Consider the following 19,801-nt stretch of genomic DNA (forward strand, 5'->3'; position numbering starts at 1 on the left):
TGCACATGACCGAACCATCTCAGCATTGCCTCCTAGACTTTGTCTCCAAACTCCCTCTGATATACTCATTTCTACTCCTGTCCACTCTGGCCACTCCCAGTGAAAATCTTTAGCTCGGCCTCTCGTCTTTTTATCAGAGCCACAATCTCCAAACCATCATAGCACTAGCATATTATAAACCTTCCCTTTGACTCTTATCTCTAGCCATCTTTTACAAATCACCCCTGACTCTGGTCTCCACCCGTTCCACCCAGACTTTACTCTCTTTCACTTCTCTCGTGCACTGTTTATTGCTTTGGATGGTTGATCCCAGGCATTTAAAATCACCCCCCTTCACTTTTCCACCTGCCCCCCTCGCATTTAAACACATGTAGTTTCTCTTCTGCTTTCTTTCATTCCTCTCCTCCTGCATTTGGGTTTACATAATTGTAGATACAATATTAGCACCTGGGATTTCATCAGCCTTCTTACCTGATTAAGTAGGACAGCCAATATGTTGTTGGCTGTCCTAAAGTGTAAGTCGTTTCTGAAAACTGTTCTTAATACACTGCAAAAACTACAGTACTACATGTGCGATACATAATGAGGTGAAAGCATAGACTCTACTGTGAATGTTCATGACACATGACAGGAAACGCAACGTATGATTGTGCTTTATTTATGTGAGAATTCATATAGTTATTTCACACAAATTTTTAAATACACAAATATATCAGTGGTCATGGTCATGTATTCAGTTTGTTTTTCCCTGTTTTGCTTAAATTAAATATAGACTAGTATCACAGTATTGAAACACAAAGACAAGATCTATTTCTGGGTATCAGCTCATCAAGTTGTAAAAACTTTGATCTTTGAGAAGAGCTAAAAGCACCAACGTGTGAAGTCATTGTCGCACCATTCGTTTTAGACCAAAGGTGCTAGTGTAGAAGATCTTATTCCAAGGCACTTTCCTTCTTCTTAATTTTACCGTTAAATAAAAACTACTACTTTCTACAAGAACTGGATATGCATTAAGGCTCACAATATACCTAAATACAAATGCAGTGCTCACAGATACATGCGTTCCCTCATTAAACAAGGTAGAAAAGTGCAATGTCAAGCGTTAGGGAGTATATAAAAATATAGATATGTTTTAGACAAGTAACTGATGCTGAACCGAGCATTTGTTCTTGTTTGCTCCAAAGGTTTTGGTAAGCTAATCGTGGGTAAATAAACAGCAGTTACAGCTGGATAAGTAGTGTTCATTTTCACGTCTGTCTTTCTTTAAATAGCAGGACTCCAACATGAACACGAAACTCCTTCGGGTGGGACGCATGCGCTAGAAAGCATTGTGTGGCAGTGGAGAGTCTATGGCTCAGAGGGAGACTGAGACTCCTCCAGGCTCTTCAGCAGATCTGCGTACGCAGGTGAGTTTATAAAGCGGGGGTACGAGTCTCTCTGCATCAGCGTGTAGATCTGCTGCTGAGCATCGTCGAACGTGTGCGAGGTCGGCTCAAGCATATTGCGGTTTATCACTTCTCGGACGCGTGAATCCAGACTGACCTGGAGAGGACGAGGAGACAGAAGAATGTTCAATAGCACGGATGATGGATTTAAAAAAAATGCACATATAAAAGGACAAAACAACTTCCACACGAGGATTTTATACTCTGCGTGACACTTTCAGATGCTTGTTTAACTGCTCGTTACTGCAAATGCCTTATTAGCCAATCACACGGCACCAACTCAATACATTTAGGCATGTCGACGTGGTCGAGATGACCTGCTGAAGTTCAAACTGAGCATCAGAACACAATGTGATTTAAGTGAATGTTCCAGTTGGACTGGTCTAAATATTTTAACTGCAGATCTAAAAATGGTAAATGGCCTGTATTTATATAGCGCTTTACTAGTCCCTAAGGACCCCAAAGCGCTTTACATATCCAGTCATCCACCCATTCACACACTGGTGATGGCAAGCTACATTGTAGCCACAGCCACCCTGGGGCACACTGACAGAGGCGAGGATGCCGAACACTGGCGCCACCGGGCCCTCTGACCACCACCAGTAGGCAACGGGTGAAGTGTCTTGCCCAAGGACACAACGACCGAGACTGTCCGAGCCGGGGCTCGAACCGGCAACCTTCCGATTACAAGGCGAACTCCCAACTCTTGAGCCACGATCGCCCCAATCTACTGAGATTTCTCCACGCAACCATCTCTAGAGTTTAAGCAGAGTGGAAAAGAGAAAAAGAGGAAATATCCTGTGAGCCTCAGTTCTCTGGGTGAAAAAGCCTTGTTGATGCCAGAGCTCAGAGAACGGTCAGCCTGCTTTAAGCTGGCAAGAAGGCGACAGAAGCTCAAATAACTGCTTGTTATAAGAAAGATATACAGAAGAGTGAATAAACAACATGCTGAATCTTGAAGCAGATGGCCTACACCAGCTGAAGACCACTCCGAGTGATCTGATGTCCGTTAAGAACAGGAAACTGATACTACAGTTCACACAGGCTCACCAAGACTGGACAAAAGAAGATTTAGATTTCTGTTGCCTTCTATCAGCAGTTCAGGCTTCTGGTTTAATAATGTGTGGGATATTTTCATGGCACACTTTCAGTCTCTTAATACCAACTGAGTGTCGTGTAAACACCACAGCCTACCTGGGTATTGATGCTGACCACGCCCATCTCTTCATGACCACAGTGTTCAAATTAGAAACTGGTCTTTTGAACATGGCAATAGATTCCAAGGTGACCAGATCTCAATACAATACAGCAACTGTTTGATGCTGTTGTGTCATTATGTAAAAAATCTCAGAGGAATGATTCCAGCACCTTGTTGAGTCTGTGCTATGATGAATGAAGGCAGTTCTGAAGGCATAAGGGGTCCAGCCTGGTACTAGCAACATGTAACTAATGGAGTAGCCAGTGAGTATATATCAACGAGGCTTCCTGCTACCAGCTTGAAAATGTAAAATTACTGCTTTAACCACTTTTGACTCAAAAATATCTACTTACATGCCTTCTTTTGACATAATCCATAAATTAGTAAGGCGACTTCAACCTGTCAGTTCACATGCCTTTTATATGTTGTTTAGTGGTCTCTAGCTAGTCTTTTTTCCTTTTTTATGACTGTTGGCTGGTTTATGTTACTGGTAGCTACACTTGCTGTTGGTGGGTTATTAACAATACTGTTCTTGCAGCCTGTCATTAACATGATATTTATAATACTCCACTTGTTGTCAGTGCTGTTATACTTTGACACCCTGACTCTATATACACTCTACACCCTAAAACAGCCACTGTGAGACTTTTGGTGAAGTCGATCTTAGAGCTAAAAAAAAGGAACATAAAAGCTGCCTGCAATGCAGCAAAAGCAATCTGCAATATTACACCTCAGGAGTGAGAATGTGTTGATTGTCAGCATTTGAACTGTAGTAAACATATGTGATAATATGGTTGCTACTTGGGACAAAGAAACTGAGCTGATTATTCTTTCATCCAAAATGTATTTACAATAAGCTAATCTGCAGATTATGAAAAATGTTTTGATATTTTAAAAATGATAACTTATAACATATCTGAGAAGATCAAGGCTAGAGAACACATTTATGATGTTCTGTTGATAAACTTAGATATGATCATTCTAAGTATTATTTACTCACCTCTTTAGGGGAAAGGATGGAGATGAAGTCCTCATAGATCTGGCGGACTTTCTCCTCCACCACAGTCTTGTTCGTCTCCTTTTTGAGCTCCTCGCAGGCGAGCCAGAACATCATGTTCTCCTCGCTGAACTCTGTTCTCAGGAACTGCCTGAAGCAGCTTCGCCCGGCTGCACTTTTCATCACCCTTTCAAATGACATCGCCCAGGAGCGAGTGTCTTCCAGAGTAGGCTTTGGGCTGGAAAATAAAAGAATAATGGATGCGTTGGCATGTCACCGAATTTCCACAGCAATGTCACAGATTCTGTATCGCTGAACTCACCTTTCTTCGCAATTAGTGGTTTTGTCCGTCCTGCTCTCAAACGTGGACCTTTGTATTGTTTCGTCTTCGTTTCTAACAGTCAAACTGAAAGACAAATAACACGGAGAGCTTTGACGTTTTGATCATGAATGTTTTTAAAGCAGTTTGTCACCCGGTTTTCAGTTTTTCACCCTGCAGCTTGAGCTAGACATTCAAAATTGGAAAATCTTCTAATGTGACCATTTGTTATCAGACAGAATAAATACATGTTATAATTCAATGCATGGCAAAATACATGTGGAGGCCCTTAAGGAGACATGAAAACACCTGCTGTTGTTTGAGTTTGTGTCACACTGGGCCTACGATCAGAACTAATGGGATCCGTAGCTACATTAGCCATGCAGTGTGCTGACATTACCATCAGGATTAAAAGTAATGCATTTGTTCCTCAGTCGCTGTGACGTGCATCACGACTGTATTTGTCCTTACAGCCAATAAGAGAACATTTTTAACATTTTGCTTGTGGCTAAACAATTTAGAAATAAGGGCCGACTGCTCATAATTTGTTTGCAGGTGTACCAGCTAGCCTCAAAGCAGACATTGTGTAAATATGTTACATGATGATGCAAGTAGCAACCTCTGGAGCCGAAAACTGCATTTCCTCTAGTGGCCACTTGAGGCTGGCTCCATAATAGAGTCAACACCCACAGACTTCCGTGTTAAAATGCCCAAATTTAGAGCACGTTTATAATATGGTATTTTTTAATATGTAAAACTCATTGTTCAGGATACTGGCATTAGCAGCCTAGCTGTGCAGATTCACAGCTGTCCAAAAGTCAATGCACTGCACCGCGGTTGTACTTTTGTGGAAAATAGATTATCTGACTAATGTCATGATGACTAATGTCACTAATGTCATGTCTGTAAGGTGTAGCCATCCAAGATGTTTGTGCTTCAGCTTTGCTGAGTTAAACTGTAGTATTTTTTTCCTTTTACTTTGGGCTTCAAATCAAATCAAAATGTATTTATATAGCACATTTAAAAACAACAGTTTTGATCAAAATGCTTCACAAATTAGGAAATAAAAATAAGACAAATACAACGCAAGACGAGACAAACATAGAAACCAACCAAATGATAATCAAACTATCTTACATCAAAGCCAGAGTAAAAAGATGGGTCTTTAAATGAGATTTAAAAGACTGAACAGTCTCAGAAGAGCGAATGGCAATAGGGAGTCTTACAACGTGGGAGAGGTAGCTAGGAAGTGGGTCAAAGGGTAACAGTTAGTTGGTTCAATGGAATATGGCTGTCAAAGACAATAACTTCAGTTTTACTGTCATTCAAGGTTAAAGAGTTTTGAGATAGCCAGGTTCTCACATCATGAAGACAGTTAAACAATGTATGCAATGGATCTGTGACATTCAAACCGCTTATTAGTAGATCCAAACTTTTCACACAACTCTATGCACTATGCAGTCATTGGTTTGACCGCAATCTCCCCTGCATACCAAAAGTATTCTAGAGTCAAATGTGAGGCCATCTGTTGAGCAGCTAAAGCTTGGCCCACGTTTGGTTCATCCAACAGGACAACGATCACAAGCACAGGAGCAACAGGACTCTATGTAGTCCTGTGAAAATCTTCTTTTTCACATATAGCTAGAGCCTTGTAACCAGGCTTGCTAGAACTAGCTGATCACTTAACACTCCACCCTCTTGTCCAGATACAGTTACTTCTGGCTCCCAAAAAGCCACCATGGTGGTGACCAATACACTAACCTTAAGGCCTCAAAATGCACAGGCCAAAAGCAATGTGATGGTTGTGATGGCCACGTTTTTATGGTGTGCGCTCAAGAGCAGTGTTTTTCTTTGTATAACTCCTTTCGATATTACATTATAACTCTGCTAACTCTTTACATTCATAGGGAAAGTGACATACCCCAAATGCATTATATGGACTTTAAAATTTCTCCAGCAGCAAACAATCAAAAACCTCAGGAACCATTGGTTTAATATTATACAGTCTAGCCTCATGACTTCCCTTAAATAAAACTAAGAAGCCAATCCCAAATGGTACACATTAAAAATGGGCTGGTGTCTACATACCCTATATGTAGACACTAGACTGAGATAATATCAAAACCCAGAAATACTTTAAATTTCATGCAATCCTCAGTCAAAAAGTCTATTGCAAACACTGATTTCCTACAGTGTAGTGTAGCAGGAGCACTATGCATTCTATAGTTTCTTCTTCATTTGAAATGAGAGAACATTTACAGCACGTTCAGGCTGATCCACTGGGAACGTTTCTGTAAAAAGTATAGTGTGTCAACTGTCCAGCTCATCCTGTGAGTCTCACCTGTGTGGAATTAAAACCTTCTCTCTGCCTGAAGTAGCAGCTGGCTGTCGGCTAATTGGTTCAGGTGAGAGTCCATTGTGAGCCATCCCACCTGGGAATGTGGTGTTTGAAGCTGTGCAACAATTAAATTAAAGTCATACAGATGTAGAATAAAAAACGTATTACTCATCCCCAGCGGAGTGAATTATCGCGACCACGTTCTGCATACAACAGGTCGGCTGTCCTCAGAGGAAGCAAAAGCAAATAGCTGATAATTCCAAAACAGGTTTAACCCCCCCTGAGGCCTCCATCCGACGAGAGCCGGCGCCGGTCACGGGGCCACTGAGTTTATGTTTTTCTGGGTTGCTGTGTGGATGGTGCTGGTAAATGAATGAGAGGTTGGAGTCAAAAGGGAGGTGCATCTGTTGTTGAGCTGTTACTACAACATACGTCTCATTTTATTCCAGACGGAAACTATTAGATTTTTTATTTGATTTAACGTTTTCTGGTTTATGTCTCTGCAAATTAAAAATCATTGTTTGGACAAACCAAGACAGTTGGCGGTGTAAACTTTTGCTCTGGGAACTTGTAATGACCACTTTCTTCATGATTTGCTGTTTGTGGAAGCTTTTTTGGGAGCAGGGACCACTTACAGAGGACAAAATAGTCCTAATAACAAACTGAATATACACCTTCACTACCATTTGTACTCTTATGCTCAGCACTATTTCCATTCTAAAACTTTTCAAGCAAAATACTCCAGACATGTGATGTGATGGCTCAAAATCATATGGGAGTTTCCATAGCTTCAGAGTTAAAAACATTAAGCTCATGCTACTGCACAAAAAGTCCTCTTTTAGAACATCAGGTGTTGGCATCGAGGCTGATGGAAATATGAACACCAAACATTACCATCAGATTTGATCCACCATCTGAATCACATTTGAATGGCAATGGCTTGATTTTTCAGTATTAAAATGATCACAAACACACTCCTAATGCAGTAAAAGCATACCTGGACAAAACAAAAAACACAAAGTGGTTGTCTGTGAGTCATGGATTGGCCTCCCAGTAGCCTGGACCATAACATTACTGAAGCAGGGTGGGGTTTGAATGGCCTTCAAGAAGCCTGGAGAACTATTCTGAAGACTACTTAAAGAAATTACAAGGAAGCTTGTCTAAATAGTTCAGGCTGTGTTGAAGAATAAAGGTGTTCATACCAAATAATAACTGTCAAGCTCATCAAAATTGTACAAACTCAGTTTTTGTCTTATATACTGTGTTTCCATGTATGTTTGCACATATTTCAGTAACACATGCACCCAATTCCCATTTTCCGAGGAAGCTATACAGCCATGAGGGCTGGCTCAAGACTTTGCACAGTACTGTCCCTATCTGTAGATATACCCATTTTAGTAATACAACAATCTTATTGGTTGCAGAGCTCTAGGGATCCTGAATCGCATTTCGAGAATCCTGCAGCTCTGTTGGGAAATGAGTTGTGAAAACACTGGATAATTGTAATGACTGGTTGTTTTCATGGGCCACTTACTCAGCAATCAATAAACTCAGTGTTACATCGGTAGATTTTTCTGTTTAATCGATCATAAATGACAAAAATGCTATTATAGTCTGTGAAATCTATGTGATAGCATTGCCAAAAACCGTAAACATTGGCATTGTGAAGTCACAAAACCAGAACACTTTAAGGTTTGGGTGTTTTTTTTCCCATCAGGTGCTTATCAGCTGAACCTCTCCCTTCTCTCATGCCTCTTGACAGGCTATATGTAACACATTTTGTCATACTCGCCATCTTATTATAGCGCATGAGTGCTTTATTTTGTTTGTCATATTCTTGTTTTTAACTTGAACAGGAAATTCAAGGAAACTGCTGCATATTTTTATTTCTTTTTAAGACCGGTTTCATTTCCTGTGCATATTTCATTGCTTTTAAAAGAACTGTCCTTTTAGTCTTATTGCTATCTATTATGCATTGCTATAGTTGTGTAGTTGTGCTTGCATTCTGTTTTAGTTTTCTAATTGTATTTTTTCTTCTTTAGTTTTACTTAGGTGTAGATAAAATACAACACTGTACATTCTGGCTACGCTTTAGTGCAGTTCACTGGGCAGGGTTGTTCAGCGTTTTTCGAGCGTGGCGCACTCCTTTCTGTGGCAACTAAAGTGATTTAGTTTAAGGCCACTTTGCACTCAAAAAAATCAACTAGGGCATGTGTTTGATTAACAAAGTAGTAATATGTTTACATCACATGAAGAAATCATTTTTATGCTCATTAAATGATTCATTCTTTTTTGTTGAATATAAATCAAAGAAAACTTTGATGAGTTAAATTCGTTCATGGCAATCCAATGAGAATGAGGTCCATCAAACCAAAGGCTCTGATAGCGTCATGTATTGCGCATGCTCCACGCCCACCGGATGCGGAAAGGTCCGTTGAGAAGTTAACGAGCGCACGTGGAGTTACTTCTTTGGCATACCTGATAGTGAGGTAAGTAATATTTCTTGATATATTTATTTAGGTTAGTGGAGTGAGAGATAAATACTATTAGTTAAAATTTTTTACCTGTGTAGTGTGGAGATTTATATATAGCAGGGAGGTTGTAGACCCAAACATTTTTCAAATGTAAGTCGGTGAATTTAATGTTTTTTTTTAAAACTTAACCGGAGTCGCTAATTGTTGCAACAGAGCAAAAACTGATGAGGTTATTTTGGTAAGTTCGTTTTTTTGTTTTTGTTTCTGTCGACTTTGAATGAGGTGTGTTTCATGGTTATCTGCGTTGGTAGGACTGTTTTTCTTCTCTGGAGTTAGCTAACTTTGAAGAGCGGGAAAGCCGCGTAGAGCCGTTACGTCTTCGCATATAGCTCCGTGAATGACAGGTTACTTTCTGCTTAACCGGAGTTGGTGATTGTTGGTAGTAGTGGTAAGACTGACCGACATGGTTTGGGTGATTTTATGAGTGTTTTATGATGCTCTATCTAAAATTCCTGTTTTTGTCAGTGGAGTTTAGTCGCGGCAACCGCATTAACTGGATTGATGAAAGGTTTAATTCAACTAAACCAGCGTTTAGGGGAGTTAATAACAAGGAGTAAGATAAAATCTGTCACAATAATTGCATGTGCATTTTCTTTTTTTGTAATATATTCACTTAGTTTTCGAATTCAGAATGATTTAGGTGGATACTTGTTCGGGTTATAGTTTCTCTGGTGCTCTGCATTAGGCTGACTAACGGTGCGTTCACACCGAACGCGATAGACGCCCCTAGCTGATCTCGTGCACATTTGCACCTCGAAGCGCGTCCAGCATGAACTGGTCGAGGTTTATATGCAATTTTCACGCGTATGAAGAAGAGATCTGGGAGGAAGTAGTGCCAGACGGTATGTTATTAAAATGGCAGCTGTCAATCTAGCGTTTGAAGAAAGAGTCTCCCTTCTCTATTTGCTGTGGAGAGCAGAGCAGTGCCTAAAGGACGTCCTCACCGTACCTGGGTCCATCAGGTCTTCCACAAGCGTGAGCAGTTTGGTGAGTTTCACCACTTGCTCCAGAAGCTCCGTCTGGATGACGGCCGCTTTCAGCTGTACCACCTTCTGTCCCTTGCCGAGTTTGAGAAGCTGCTGTCCCGCAGATTTTACCAACTCGAGCGGTAGACGTGATAAGCGCGAATGCACAAAATGCACCACACAAACTGCAGCGCGTATTTTACTTCGCGCTTCAAAGGCGTCAGTCATGTGAAGTAGGCAGAAAAGCGTTTTCTCAATGCAAATCTGCTTCCGAAGTTTAGCTGGACCCCCAGTCGCGCTTCATCGTGCTCCTCCATTGACTTTACATGTAAACCTGAAGCTCTGGTCGCGTCTATCGCGTTCGGTGTGTACGCACCGTAACAGTCTTCACATTTCACAGTATGTAGATATTAACACAAATTTGTCAGAGTAATAACTTTGTTTTAATTAATTTCTCTCCCCAGAAATACATCACAAAATAAAGCCACATTCCCATGCTCTGAGATTCTTATGCACCTCCTCAACAATACATGGTAAGTTCATGTTTGCCTTATTATTATTATTATGTTATTTATTTTTTTTGGATGATGCAGAAGTTTAATCTCCTTGACGTTTTCTAATGCATATTTCATTTTTTATCAGTGACGTGTATGTGGCAGTGCAAGCATTGTGTTACCAGAGAGAGCAGCAGGTACAAATTACTTCAACATTATAAACTACATCATCATTACGGAATAGGTCAACATTATCTGTGCATATATGTTAATTGTCCGTGCACATTTAAGACTTGGAGTGGACTGAACACTCATGTCTATAAAGCTCATTCATCTCAGTTTACACAGACAGCTTCAAGTTCAGTAACTTTTAAATGTGAGTTATGTGACTGCAGTGACGTCTTCTCTGAGAGAGATTTTTTTGTCCATATTGGAACACATCTGCGAAGTAACGAGACAGTTAGTTGTGTGTTTCTTGGTTGCCCTTTCAAGACAAATATTTACAATACATTTTATACACACAAAAAGAGGAAGCATCATCCACACACACTTAAAGATTTTAAAGCCAGTGTAGTTACACGTGTGGACCCAGTTCAAGTGATAGAGTCCTCTGATAATGTAAGGGCTAGCTGTTCTGAAGATGTATCCTATGGTGAATTTGAAAGTGAGTCAGTGACAGAATGTGATAATAGTGCTGTTGAAAATCAGCCCGAACTAATTGAACGGAAATTAGCAGTAATATTGTTGAAATTGGAACACATATTTCATGTTCCAGCAAAAGGATTAGATGAGTTCTTAGAGGAGTTAGTTTTTCTGTTGAGTTCAGCTAGTGTACCTCTGACAAAGCGTACAATTACAGAAATTTTTAAGAGCCATAACCTCCATATTAGTCAGGCTGTTATTGAAGAGCTTGCAAATTCTGTATGTGTTTCTAACCCTGTGGCTAAAATATTGGGAAAGTGTGGCCCTCTTGCCACTCCTTATAAAAGAAAACTATACTACATACAAAATTTTAGGGTTGTAGAGCCTGTTGAGTATTTTTTATCGATAGACCAAAGGAAGTCATTTCAGTACATCCCTTTATTACAGTTATTGCAGGAAATATTGAGTCACAATAAATTGCTGGATAGAGTGATTGAAGAACAAATAGCTCAAGAAAATAGAGAGAATCTGAATGGTGATCAGAGGGTTTACAGATCTTTTCGAGATGGGGAGCATTATAAAAGAAATAGCTTTCTAGATGGTGAGAAGTTGAGAATTTCTATTAACCTTTATATTGATGATTTTGAGGTTTGTAATCCTCTTGGGACCTCACGGAAAAAGCACAAGCTTTGTGGTGTATATTGGGTCTTGGGCAATTTACCACCTGGTTCTCATTCAGCCCTTTCATCCATTTATTTGGCAATCCTTTGCAAGAGTGAAGATTTGAGGACATTTGGGTTTGAAAAAGTCTTTGATCCACTTTTGAGAGATCTGGTAACTTTGGAGCAACATGGTGTGTTCATCAGTCAGTTGAACGAGTGTATTAAAGGAACTGTGAGCTGCGTCATAGCTGACAACCTAGGAGCCCATGGGCTGGCAGGTTTTGTGGAAAGTTTTTCTGCTGAATACATATGCAGATTCTGTACAGCTAAAAAATCTGAAATAAAGTCAGTGACTGCTGGTGATTTTGAGCATAGAACACCGGAACTTCATGAATTCCATTTGAAGCGTGCACAAGAAACAGCAAGTGCTTGTTGTGGAGTTAAGCGAGATTGTATTTTGAGTAAGAATCTGAGCCATTTTCATGTCACTGCAGGCTACCCTCCAGATGTAGCACATGATCTGCTAGAGGGCATAATACCAGTGGAGCTTGCGCATTGTTTTTCTTTTTTAATCTCTAAAAAGTATTTCACCTTAGAAAAACTTAACAACTTGATCCAAAATTTTGAGTATAAATGGGCAGATAAAACCAACCGGCCTCATGCAATTCCCCAGACTTTCTCATTAAAAAAAAATATTGGTGGAAATGCACATGAAAATTGGTCTCTGCTTCGTTTGTTGCCTCTAATTATTGGTCCACTTGTTCCAGAGGATGAACCTGCATGGCATATTGTTTTGGATCTGAAGGACATTGTGGAGCTTGTTGTAGCCCCTGTCCAGTCTGATGAGTCGATTTCCTACCTTGAGTGTAAAATCAGTGAACATCGCCAGAGATACCAAGAACTTTTTCCAAACAACAGTCTTCTCCCTAAACATCATTATTTGGAGCACTACCCTGCTCTGATTCGGCATTTTGGGCCTCTTGTCCACAAATGGACAATGAGATTTGAGGCGAAACATAGTTTTTTTAAACAAATTGCTCGCCATACAAACTGTTTTAAGAACATACCTGTTACACTTGCCAAAAAACATCAGCTCGTGATTGCCTCTGACTTGCACTCTTCTGACCATAAGACACCTTTAATGGTAAATGTTGGCTCATCAGTACCAATTGATGTTCTGAAAAGTGATATCGCAGTAGCTATAAAGCAAAGATTACCAGATGAAACTGATGTCCATATTACAAAAAGCGTGTCATACAATGGCATGAACTACAGCACAGGAATGATAGTTGTTCATGGGCAAATATTTGGTTTGCCAGAGTTTGCAGAAATTCTGCAGATTTTTATTTTGCATGGCAGAATATACTTTTTTGTAAAAAAGTTCTCTGCTTGGTATCGAGAGCACTTCAGAGCTTTTGAGCTTGACATGTCACATGCGAGAGAGGTGTCTCTGATTGAGCATGGGGAACTACTCGATGACTACCCGTTAGCTGCCTATTCAGTGGGAGGCCTGCGTCTGGTTACTCTGAAGAGACACACTAACTTGCAGGGTAAACAGGAGTGATGTTTGTAAGTATTTTCCCCCTATATCACCTGGCACAGTAAATAATACATCATACTTTGCAGACCAATTGCTACTTAATTTAGTGAGAGTAGATTTCTTTTAAGCATCTTATGCAAGAATTGTCATTAATTAGAAGAATGCAAGACAAATCTGGAAAATGCACTATTCACTTCTCCAGTAAAAAAATTCCTCGAGGCCAAGGTGACATCATCAAATTATCGTTGACATTAGAATTTGTTACACACACTCGCACAATAGTCAATGAGTACATCTTTATTTATTTTTTAAATATTTGATATTTGTCCAGGTCAGCATGATGCCCCAGCCCATAAGACTGAGGATCATTCTCGGAGAAGATGATGCCAGGAAACTAATTTTACCAGCTGGGATATCAGACTCCATTGAGGAATTGTGTCAGGAAATAAAGACAAATTTTGGAGTGCAACAGGATTTTCGTCTTCAATATCAAGATCCTGATTTCGGAAATGATTTTGTAAATCTGACTGCGATCTCTGAAATTAATGATAAAGCAACTTTAAAGGTTGTATACTTGGATAGTGTGCAGTTGCAAAGTTTTACAGAAGATGGAGTGACATGTCAACCAGTGCGAAGTCCAACACATTCCTTTTCAAGCTCTTCAGACACAGACAATACAAGGCCCGTTTCATCGTCAGGTTCATCACCGTCTACAAGACTGTCAGTGTGGCCAAGTGTCTTCACAGTCCCTCGTTTCAGCTATGAGGCTGAACTGCAACTTGAAAAGGCCAATGCTGAGTTCATTGCTGGTGGAACTCATTTGACCCCCTCACCAAAACTGAAATCCCACCTTTTAGAAAGGCTGGCTGAAGAAATAATAAAATTTAAAGTCTATCCAACTGACAATGACCTGAATGAAGTTGCAGAAGCCCTTGTCAAACAGCATCCTTGTCTGAGGGAGCAGGGATCCTTTAATGGCTGTTATGGTTGGAAAATTAGCCTCAAGTATAAAATGGCCAATGTCCGGACCAAACTGAGAGGCCTGGGCTGTGCTGAGGTGTTGGTAAATTCACTAAAGAACAAGGCCCAAGACAAAAGTAAGGCAGCATTGAATGTGAAAAAGCCTAGAAGAGCAGAAGTCAATTACTGTCCGCAGTATCCAAAAGGAGAAACCACTGACAGCCTGGAAAAAGAGAGAATTGCACTGCTTTCAGAGGTTCAGAAGAGAAACAATGACAATATAGTGACAATGAAAATGCAGAAGACTTTTTCGTACAGAAGGCAAGAAGTTATTCAAGGACAGCCCTTTATTGCAGATTTTAAAAGCAGATGGCCAGCTCTGTTCACCGAGAAAGAGGTGCATGTCCTATATGTCTAACTTTTAGAGTGTGTTTATGGTTGACCAGTTATTTCTTGCTTCACTAATATTGACATAACATAGTGATAAAACAGCTAATAATTCCTGGTATGTCCTTCCTCTGGTGCATATTATAAGTGCATTGTTCATGTTTTTCAGATTGACAAGGAATTCCTGCGCATATCGACAGTACCGCTGCTATCTAGATTCTTTTATGAGCTAGACTTGTACACTCCACGCATGATGGAGCTCTTTCGAGGCAAAGGTGGGGTGGCTGGCAGAAAAATGAGACACATCATGGTGGCCATCTCTAAGGTGGGTTAGATCTGTGCTTAAGAACTTTTTATGCCCATAATCTGGCAATTTTATGAGCAAAGATATCTATACATATGGTAGGCAAAAGTCCTAAGAGGTTTTCATATCTTATACAAATTATATAAGCATCAGTCTTATATTAATAAGTAATTGATAAAATCGTATGGTTAATTTTGATCAAAATGGGGGAAAAAAACCCCAAAAAAACATTAGTGTTGCCTCATTTTGTGTCTGATTTGGTTTAGACAGATGTTTTGAGGTGGCTGTAGCTCAGGTGGTAGAGCAGGTCAGCTACTAATCAGAAGCTTGGCGGGTTGGTCCCAAGCTCCTCCAGTGTGCATGCCAAATATCCTTGGGTAAGATACTAACCCCAAGTTGCTCACCGATGCATTCATCGGAGTGTGAATGTGTATGAATGTTAGACAGTAAGCACTAAACCCGGTGGCGCCAGTGTTCGACAGCCTCGACCTCTGTCAGTGCGCCCCAGGGTGGCTGTGGCTACAATGTAGCTGCCATCACCAGTGTGTGAATGTGTGTGTGAATGGGTGGATGACTGGATATGTAAAGCGCTTTGGGGTCCTTAGGGACTAGTAAAGTGCTATATAAATACAGGCCATTTAAACAGTTTAGAAAAAGTGATTGGGTGAATGAATTGTTGTATAAAGGCAGCTTTGAGTGCTCTGAGTAGAAAAACGCTATATAAGAACCAGTCTATTTACCATGTGGCCTTTTGGACTCTTCCAAACTAAGTATTCCTTTTTCAAACTGCTGCCTAAAAGTTAAATATTGTCATTATGGATTCCCTTTTTTCTTAGGATGACACAATACATGCAAGACGAGCATGCATCCTGAAGTCCTTGTGTGTCTACCTGAATGAAGACCATGAGAAACTTGTGAAGGAATATACGGTCAGTTATATTCACAAGTTGTTCTGTGTTATGTAATTTGCTCCAGGAGTTATGGGTAATTTCGATATATGAAATGGTAAAATGTGACACCACGTGTGAATAAAAGATATTGCAATTGGTCCTTGTTTTGTTTCATGTCAAATTTCTGAGGTGTGAAACCAGAGACATAGAATTTAGTAAATATATCAGCATATTCACGCTGATTGCTGAATTCCTTTATTTTTTTCATATGTAGACTCAAACAAATGTATTATTATATTTTACGTCACAGAACACTGAGGCCAACACTGAAGCCATGGAACAAACTGTGATGGGAGTGTATGTCATACATCAGGAGGGTGCGGAGCCTGGAGATGACCCAGGGAACATCGGTGTCCTGATTGAAGGCGTGGAGGTTCTCACTGGTTTGAGGAGCATTGCAATTGCTTGTGCTCTGTTATTTGGACTGATATACTGTCTGAACCTAAGCTACCCACCGGAGCTCAAATGCACTTTTGAAGTCTTGCAAAAGATTATCATGAAGCTGGATGGACAGAGGTTGTCATCCAAGGCACAGTTCCTAAAAAACAAGCTAATGGGGTGAATGAGCTTGAAACGGACTCATGCAAGCCAGATATTTTTTTTTCAAGGTTTCTGCAATGCAAATATGTGTTTACTGTTTTAAAGTTTAAAATTGTAAGTTATAAAATGTTCATATAAACTATGTGGTTTGCTCTGCGGCTATTATACAAAGATTGTTTGTTCATAACTTAAAGTCTTATACAGTTTAAGTGTAAACACTGATTTTTGCCAGATGGCAATTGTTACAAAGGCAAATGCACACTGGTTTTCACAAATTGTTTGAGTGGAGCAGTTATGCTCAAAATTGAATGTTTTCTCCACACGTTAAATAGCATAAAGTCACTATTAATGGATACAGCCTGATTAAATGGAGGACTAATGTATGCAAGCAACATAGTAATGTTGTAATATTATAGTAATGTTGAATGTTATGTCTGAGCTTTAAATTGTGTTAAAATTCATATTGTTGTTTGCAATGCATATTTTACTACATTTTACGAAAGTTGCTTTGGGGATAATATTTTTTGTCTGCAAACTATTCAACAGACTTATTTCATTTTTATTATTAGGGTTAGGGTTATTGTATTGTATTTTTTCTTTCAGTCAGCATGTCTTGATCTGGAAGTTCTGTGGTCTTGGTATGAGATGGTTAAAGGGGAGAAAGCTAGGCTGAACTGGGATCCTGCCAACTGTTTTAAGAATGTTCAAGCAAAATAAAAGATGGTTTTGCAAGTTATCATTTATGTATGTTTCATTAATTTAATTAAAAGTAATGTTTACATAAGCAATACAAACACTAACTGAAACATGATTGGTGTAAGTACTACAGACATAAATTACATTTGTTCATTCAACAAGATTAACATTGGTGTAACAAACAAATATTTTACTAGTTCATGTAACAAGACTGACTTTTGATGTGCCAAAGTGTTTAAACAATATAACATGAATTTAAATTAATTTAATTAGACTAACTTGGTACAAACATGTTAACTGAATAAAAATCAAATTAACTGAATGTTAATGTTTAAATTATGTTACACTTACAAACATATTTAGTGTTGAAACAACACAATCAAGATGGATTGATTTAACATGATTTGTTTAGGTGGAATATAGGTGGCAAGATGAAATTAAGTTCATCCAATGAATTATTTTTTTGAGTGTGGTGCCTTAAACACAATAACAATTGGTGATCAGTGGGAGACATGAAAGCAAAACAGAGATACTAAAATTGCTCAAAAACAAGATCCACTTGAGTGGGGCTGTGGCAGAGACATAGAATAATGCGTGGAGACAATGGCACTCAAAGCAGCAGCTCACTCAGGAGCAACAACAGCACCTTGCATTCCTAAGCCCAGCCCTACACTAGCTGAAGAAGGCAACTACCCTCCCCTTCACTATCTTCTTTCACTGCATGCAGCCCCCAACCAGCTGCAAACGACACCCTCCCTCCCGAATTGTACGTAGCCACACCATTTGACATCTTGCTCCTTGTACACACGCATGCCATATGCCCGCTGCTTGCTTAAGTCCCACAGTCTTATTAGCTGTGAAATTAGCTACAGCTGACACCAATCAGTCCTGCTGGACCAAATTTGAGTGAGTTCAGGATTCATCTCGGCCACACAACAACAGCTAGCAACTCATGCAAAACTCATGAACCCGTGAAATTTAAGGAAATGTAATTAATGAGAGGACTTAAGTCATCAGTGTATAAATCTGTGTGTGGATGTGTGGGATTCAGTGGAGTGTTTCTCCTTACCAGGAACAGCTACAGCAGCAGCACCAGCAGAAGCAGCAGGCATTTGAGGCGTTGGTGGGGGTGTTTCCCATTCTGGTGCGCGCTTGGAGGACACTGGCAGCTGCTTCTTGATGAACCTGCACCTGTGTCTTACGCATCTCCTCCCGCTCTGAGCCCATGGGCTGAAAGCAGAAGACTACAGTGAGAGAGCTGCGCGGAAAGCAGGGTGGTGGTGATGGTGGTAGGAGAGGTTTCACTGGAAGATCATTACCGCATTAAGCGGAAGCATCACACGCAAAACATCACAGTCCAAGAAATCGCAAGAGATTAGAGATCTGACAGCCGGCGCGCAGTTCTAAGGAGGATTGAGAGGAGGGAAAAAAGCGACTCAAGCCTAAATGATACGGAAATCTCGTGCTGAAATCCGTGCTTGCTAAATTGAAACTACCTGAGGTGAATAAACGTGTCTTGCGGAATGCGCGAACACTTCACGATCAACTTTTGCACAATGCAACAGCGATCGACATGAAATATATAAATATATGAATGCAAACAGCTCGAGAAGCCAGTGGATTTTTTAAATCAAGGGTTTGCTGGATTATGCTGAATGTAACAAAACCCAATGTGATGAGCAACAACCCCCGCCCCCCTGTCCCCCCCCTCCTCTCTCCCTCATCTCCCCTCTCCATCTGTGAGGGATGAGCAGTAATGATAGCGACAAGGCGTTACTCCTGGACCGCAGCAATCGCATCCTCGGGAGGATACACGATACAAGGAAAACAGTCTCCCTACAGCAAGCAGCCATTTATAGGAACATAATGCAATCATTATGATCAGAAATACTGATAATTTCGCGTCCACTCACATTATTCTCTCTCCCTTTAGAGGCAAAAAGAAGCAGCAGATCTGCTAATATCTAGGTTCGTTTAATGATCGATGATTTTATTTTAGCACGGATGACAGTGTGCACAAATTGTCTAGAAATTAATTCTAATATTCCTGGTTGCTGGAGGAACATCCAGATAAGAATGCTTCAGCCTCACTGGACCCTGTAACTACCCGCCTTATTTTCCAAAAAAGAAAAGAAGAAGAAGAAGAAAAACTGCACAACCAGTCGTGCTTTCAGTCGTTTTTAAGACGCCCTCTCTGTTATAAAAATATAAATGTGTACTCACTGTGTCACCATGAATGCCAGAATACAGGTGATTTTTGGCTCGATCACGTCCGTCTGCCTCGGCTTGACACAAACCAGTTGGTTTCCTCTATGCGCATGCGTTTCCTGCAAGTGTGAAAAGATTTTTCTGCGTCCATGCATTAACTGCCAGAACACAATGTGCGCTGTCTGTTACAGCAATGGCTTCTTCTTGACAGATGGGGCAGGAAGTCTATTGCGTGGCACAGATAATAAACAGAGATTCTTGTAAATTATTATTCATGGGGGGTTTTGTTTTTGGAGGCAATGAAATGCTGCTGGTATATAATCAATAAAGTTTCTGCGATTGGGTCAATTTCTGTTGAATTGAATTATGAAGAAACGTAATATATTCTTAAATCGTTGCCTGTATCACTCATAATCTGGTTGGTAATGCATTTATTTTACTGGGTGCATTTTTGGATTCTGGAGTCAGTGGTGGCAGATATTAAGACGCTGTAGACGTCACAACCCTGACTAATTTAATCAAACATCTGGAAGATCCAAATCAACATCTGCACCTAGTGTGCTCCCAGTGTGGTCAGCACCACTTGAATCCACCAGAGGGCAGCGGCGCTCTATTTAAAAAC

At 40.2% G+C, this 19,801-nt stretch overlaps 2 protein-coding genes across 2 annotated transcripts; one reads left to right on the forward strand and one right to left on the reverse strand.

The window, feature by feature from the left end:
• Nucleotides 1–1,347: 1,347 nt before the first annotated feature.
• Nucleotides 1,348–18,308, reverse strand: LOC146625514 (regulator of G protein signaling 20-like). The gene is made up of 5 exons (XM_085362859.1): nt 18,291–18,308; nt 18,041–18,201; nt 3,963–4,046; nt 3,644–3,878; nt 1,348–1,542 (listed from the first exon to the last, which is right to left on the reverse strand). The coding sequence occupies exons 1-5, from the start codon at nt 18,306–18,308 to the stop codon at nt 1,348–1,350; spliced, it is 693 nt and encodes a 230-aa protein (XP_085218985.1).
• On the forward strand, nt 10,039–16,350 carry LOC146625515 (uncharacterized). Its single transcript, XM_085362860.1, has 6 exons — nt 10,039–10,329; nt 10,439–10,487; nt 13,466–14,491; nt 14,651–14,806; nt 15,622–15,714; nt 15,986–16,350. The coding sequence occupies exons 1-6, from the start codon at nt 10,307–10,309 to the stop codon at nt 16,295–16,297; spliced, it is 1,659 nt and encodes a 552-aa protein (XP_085218986.1). The 5' UTR covers nt 10,039–10,306; the 3' UTR covers nt 16,298–16,350.
• Nucleotides 18,309–19,801: the final 1,493 nt, after the last annotated feature.

The sequence above is a fragment of the Diplotaxodon limnothrissa genome, linkage group LG9 (genome assembly GCF_057381915.1).
Source record: "Diplotaxodon limnothrissa isolate DT_005_m linkage group LG9, D_limnothrissa_male_GT1.1, whole genome shotgun sequence".
NCBI lineage: Eukaryota > Metazoa > Chordata > Actinopteri > Cichliformes > Cichlidae > Diplotaxodon > Diplotaxodon limnothrissa.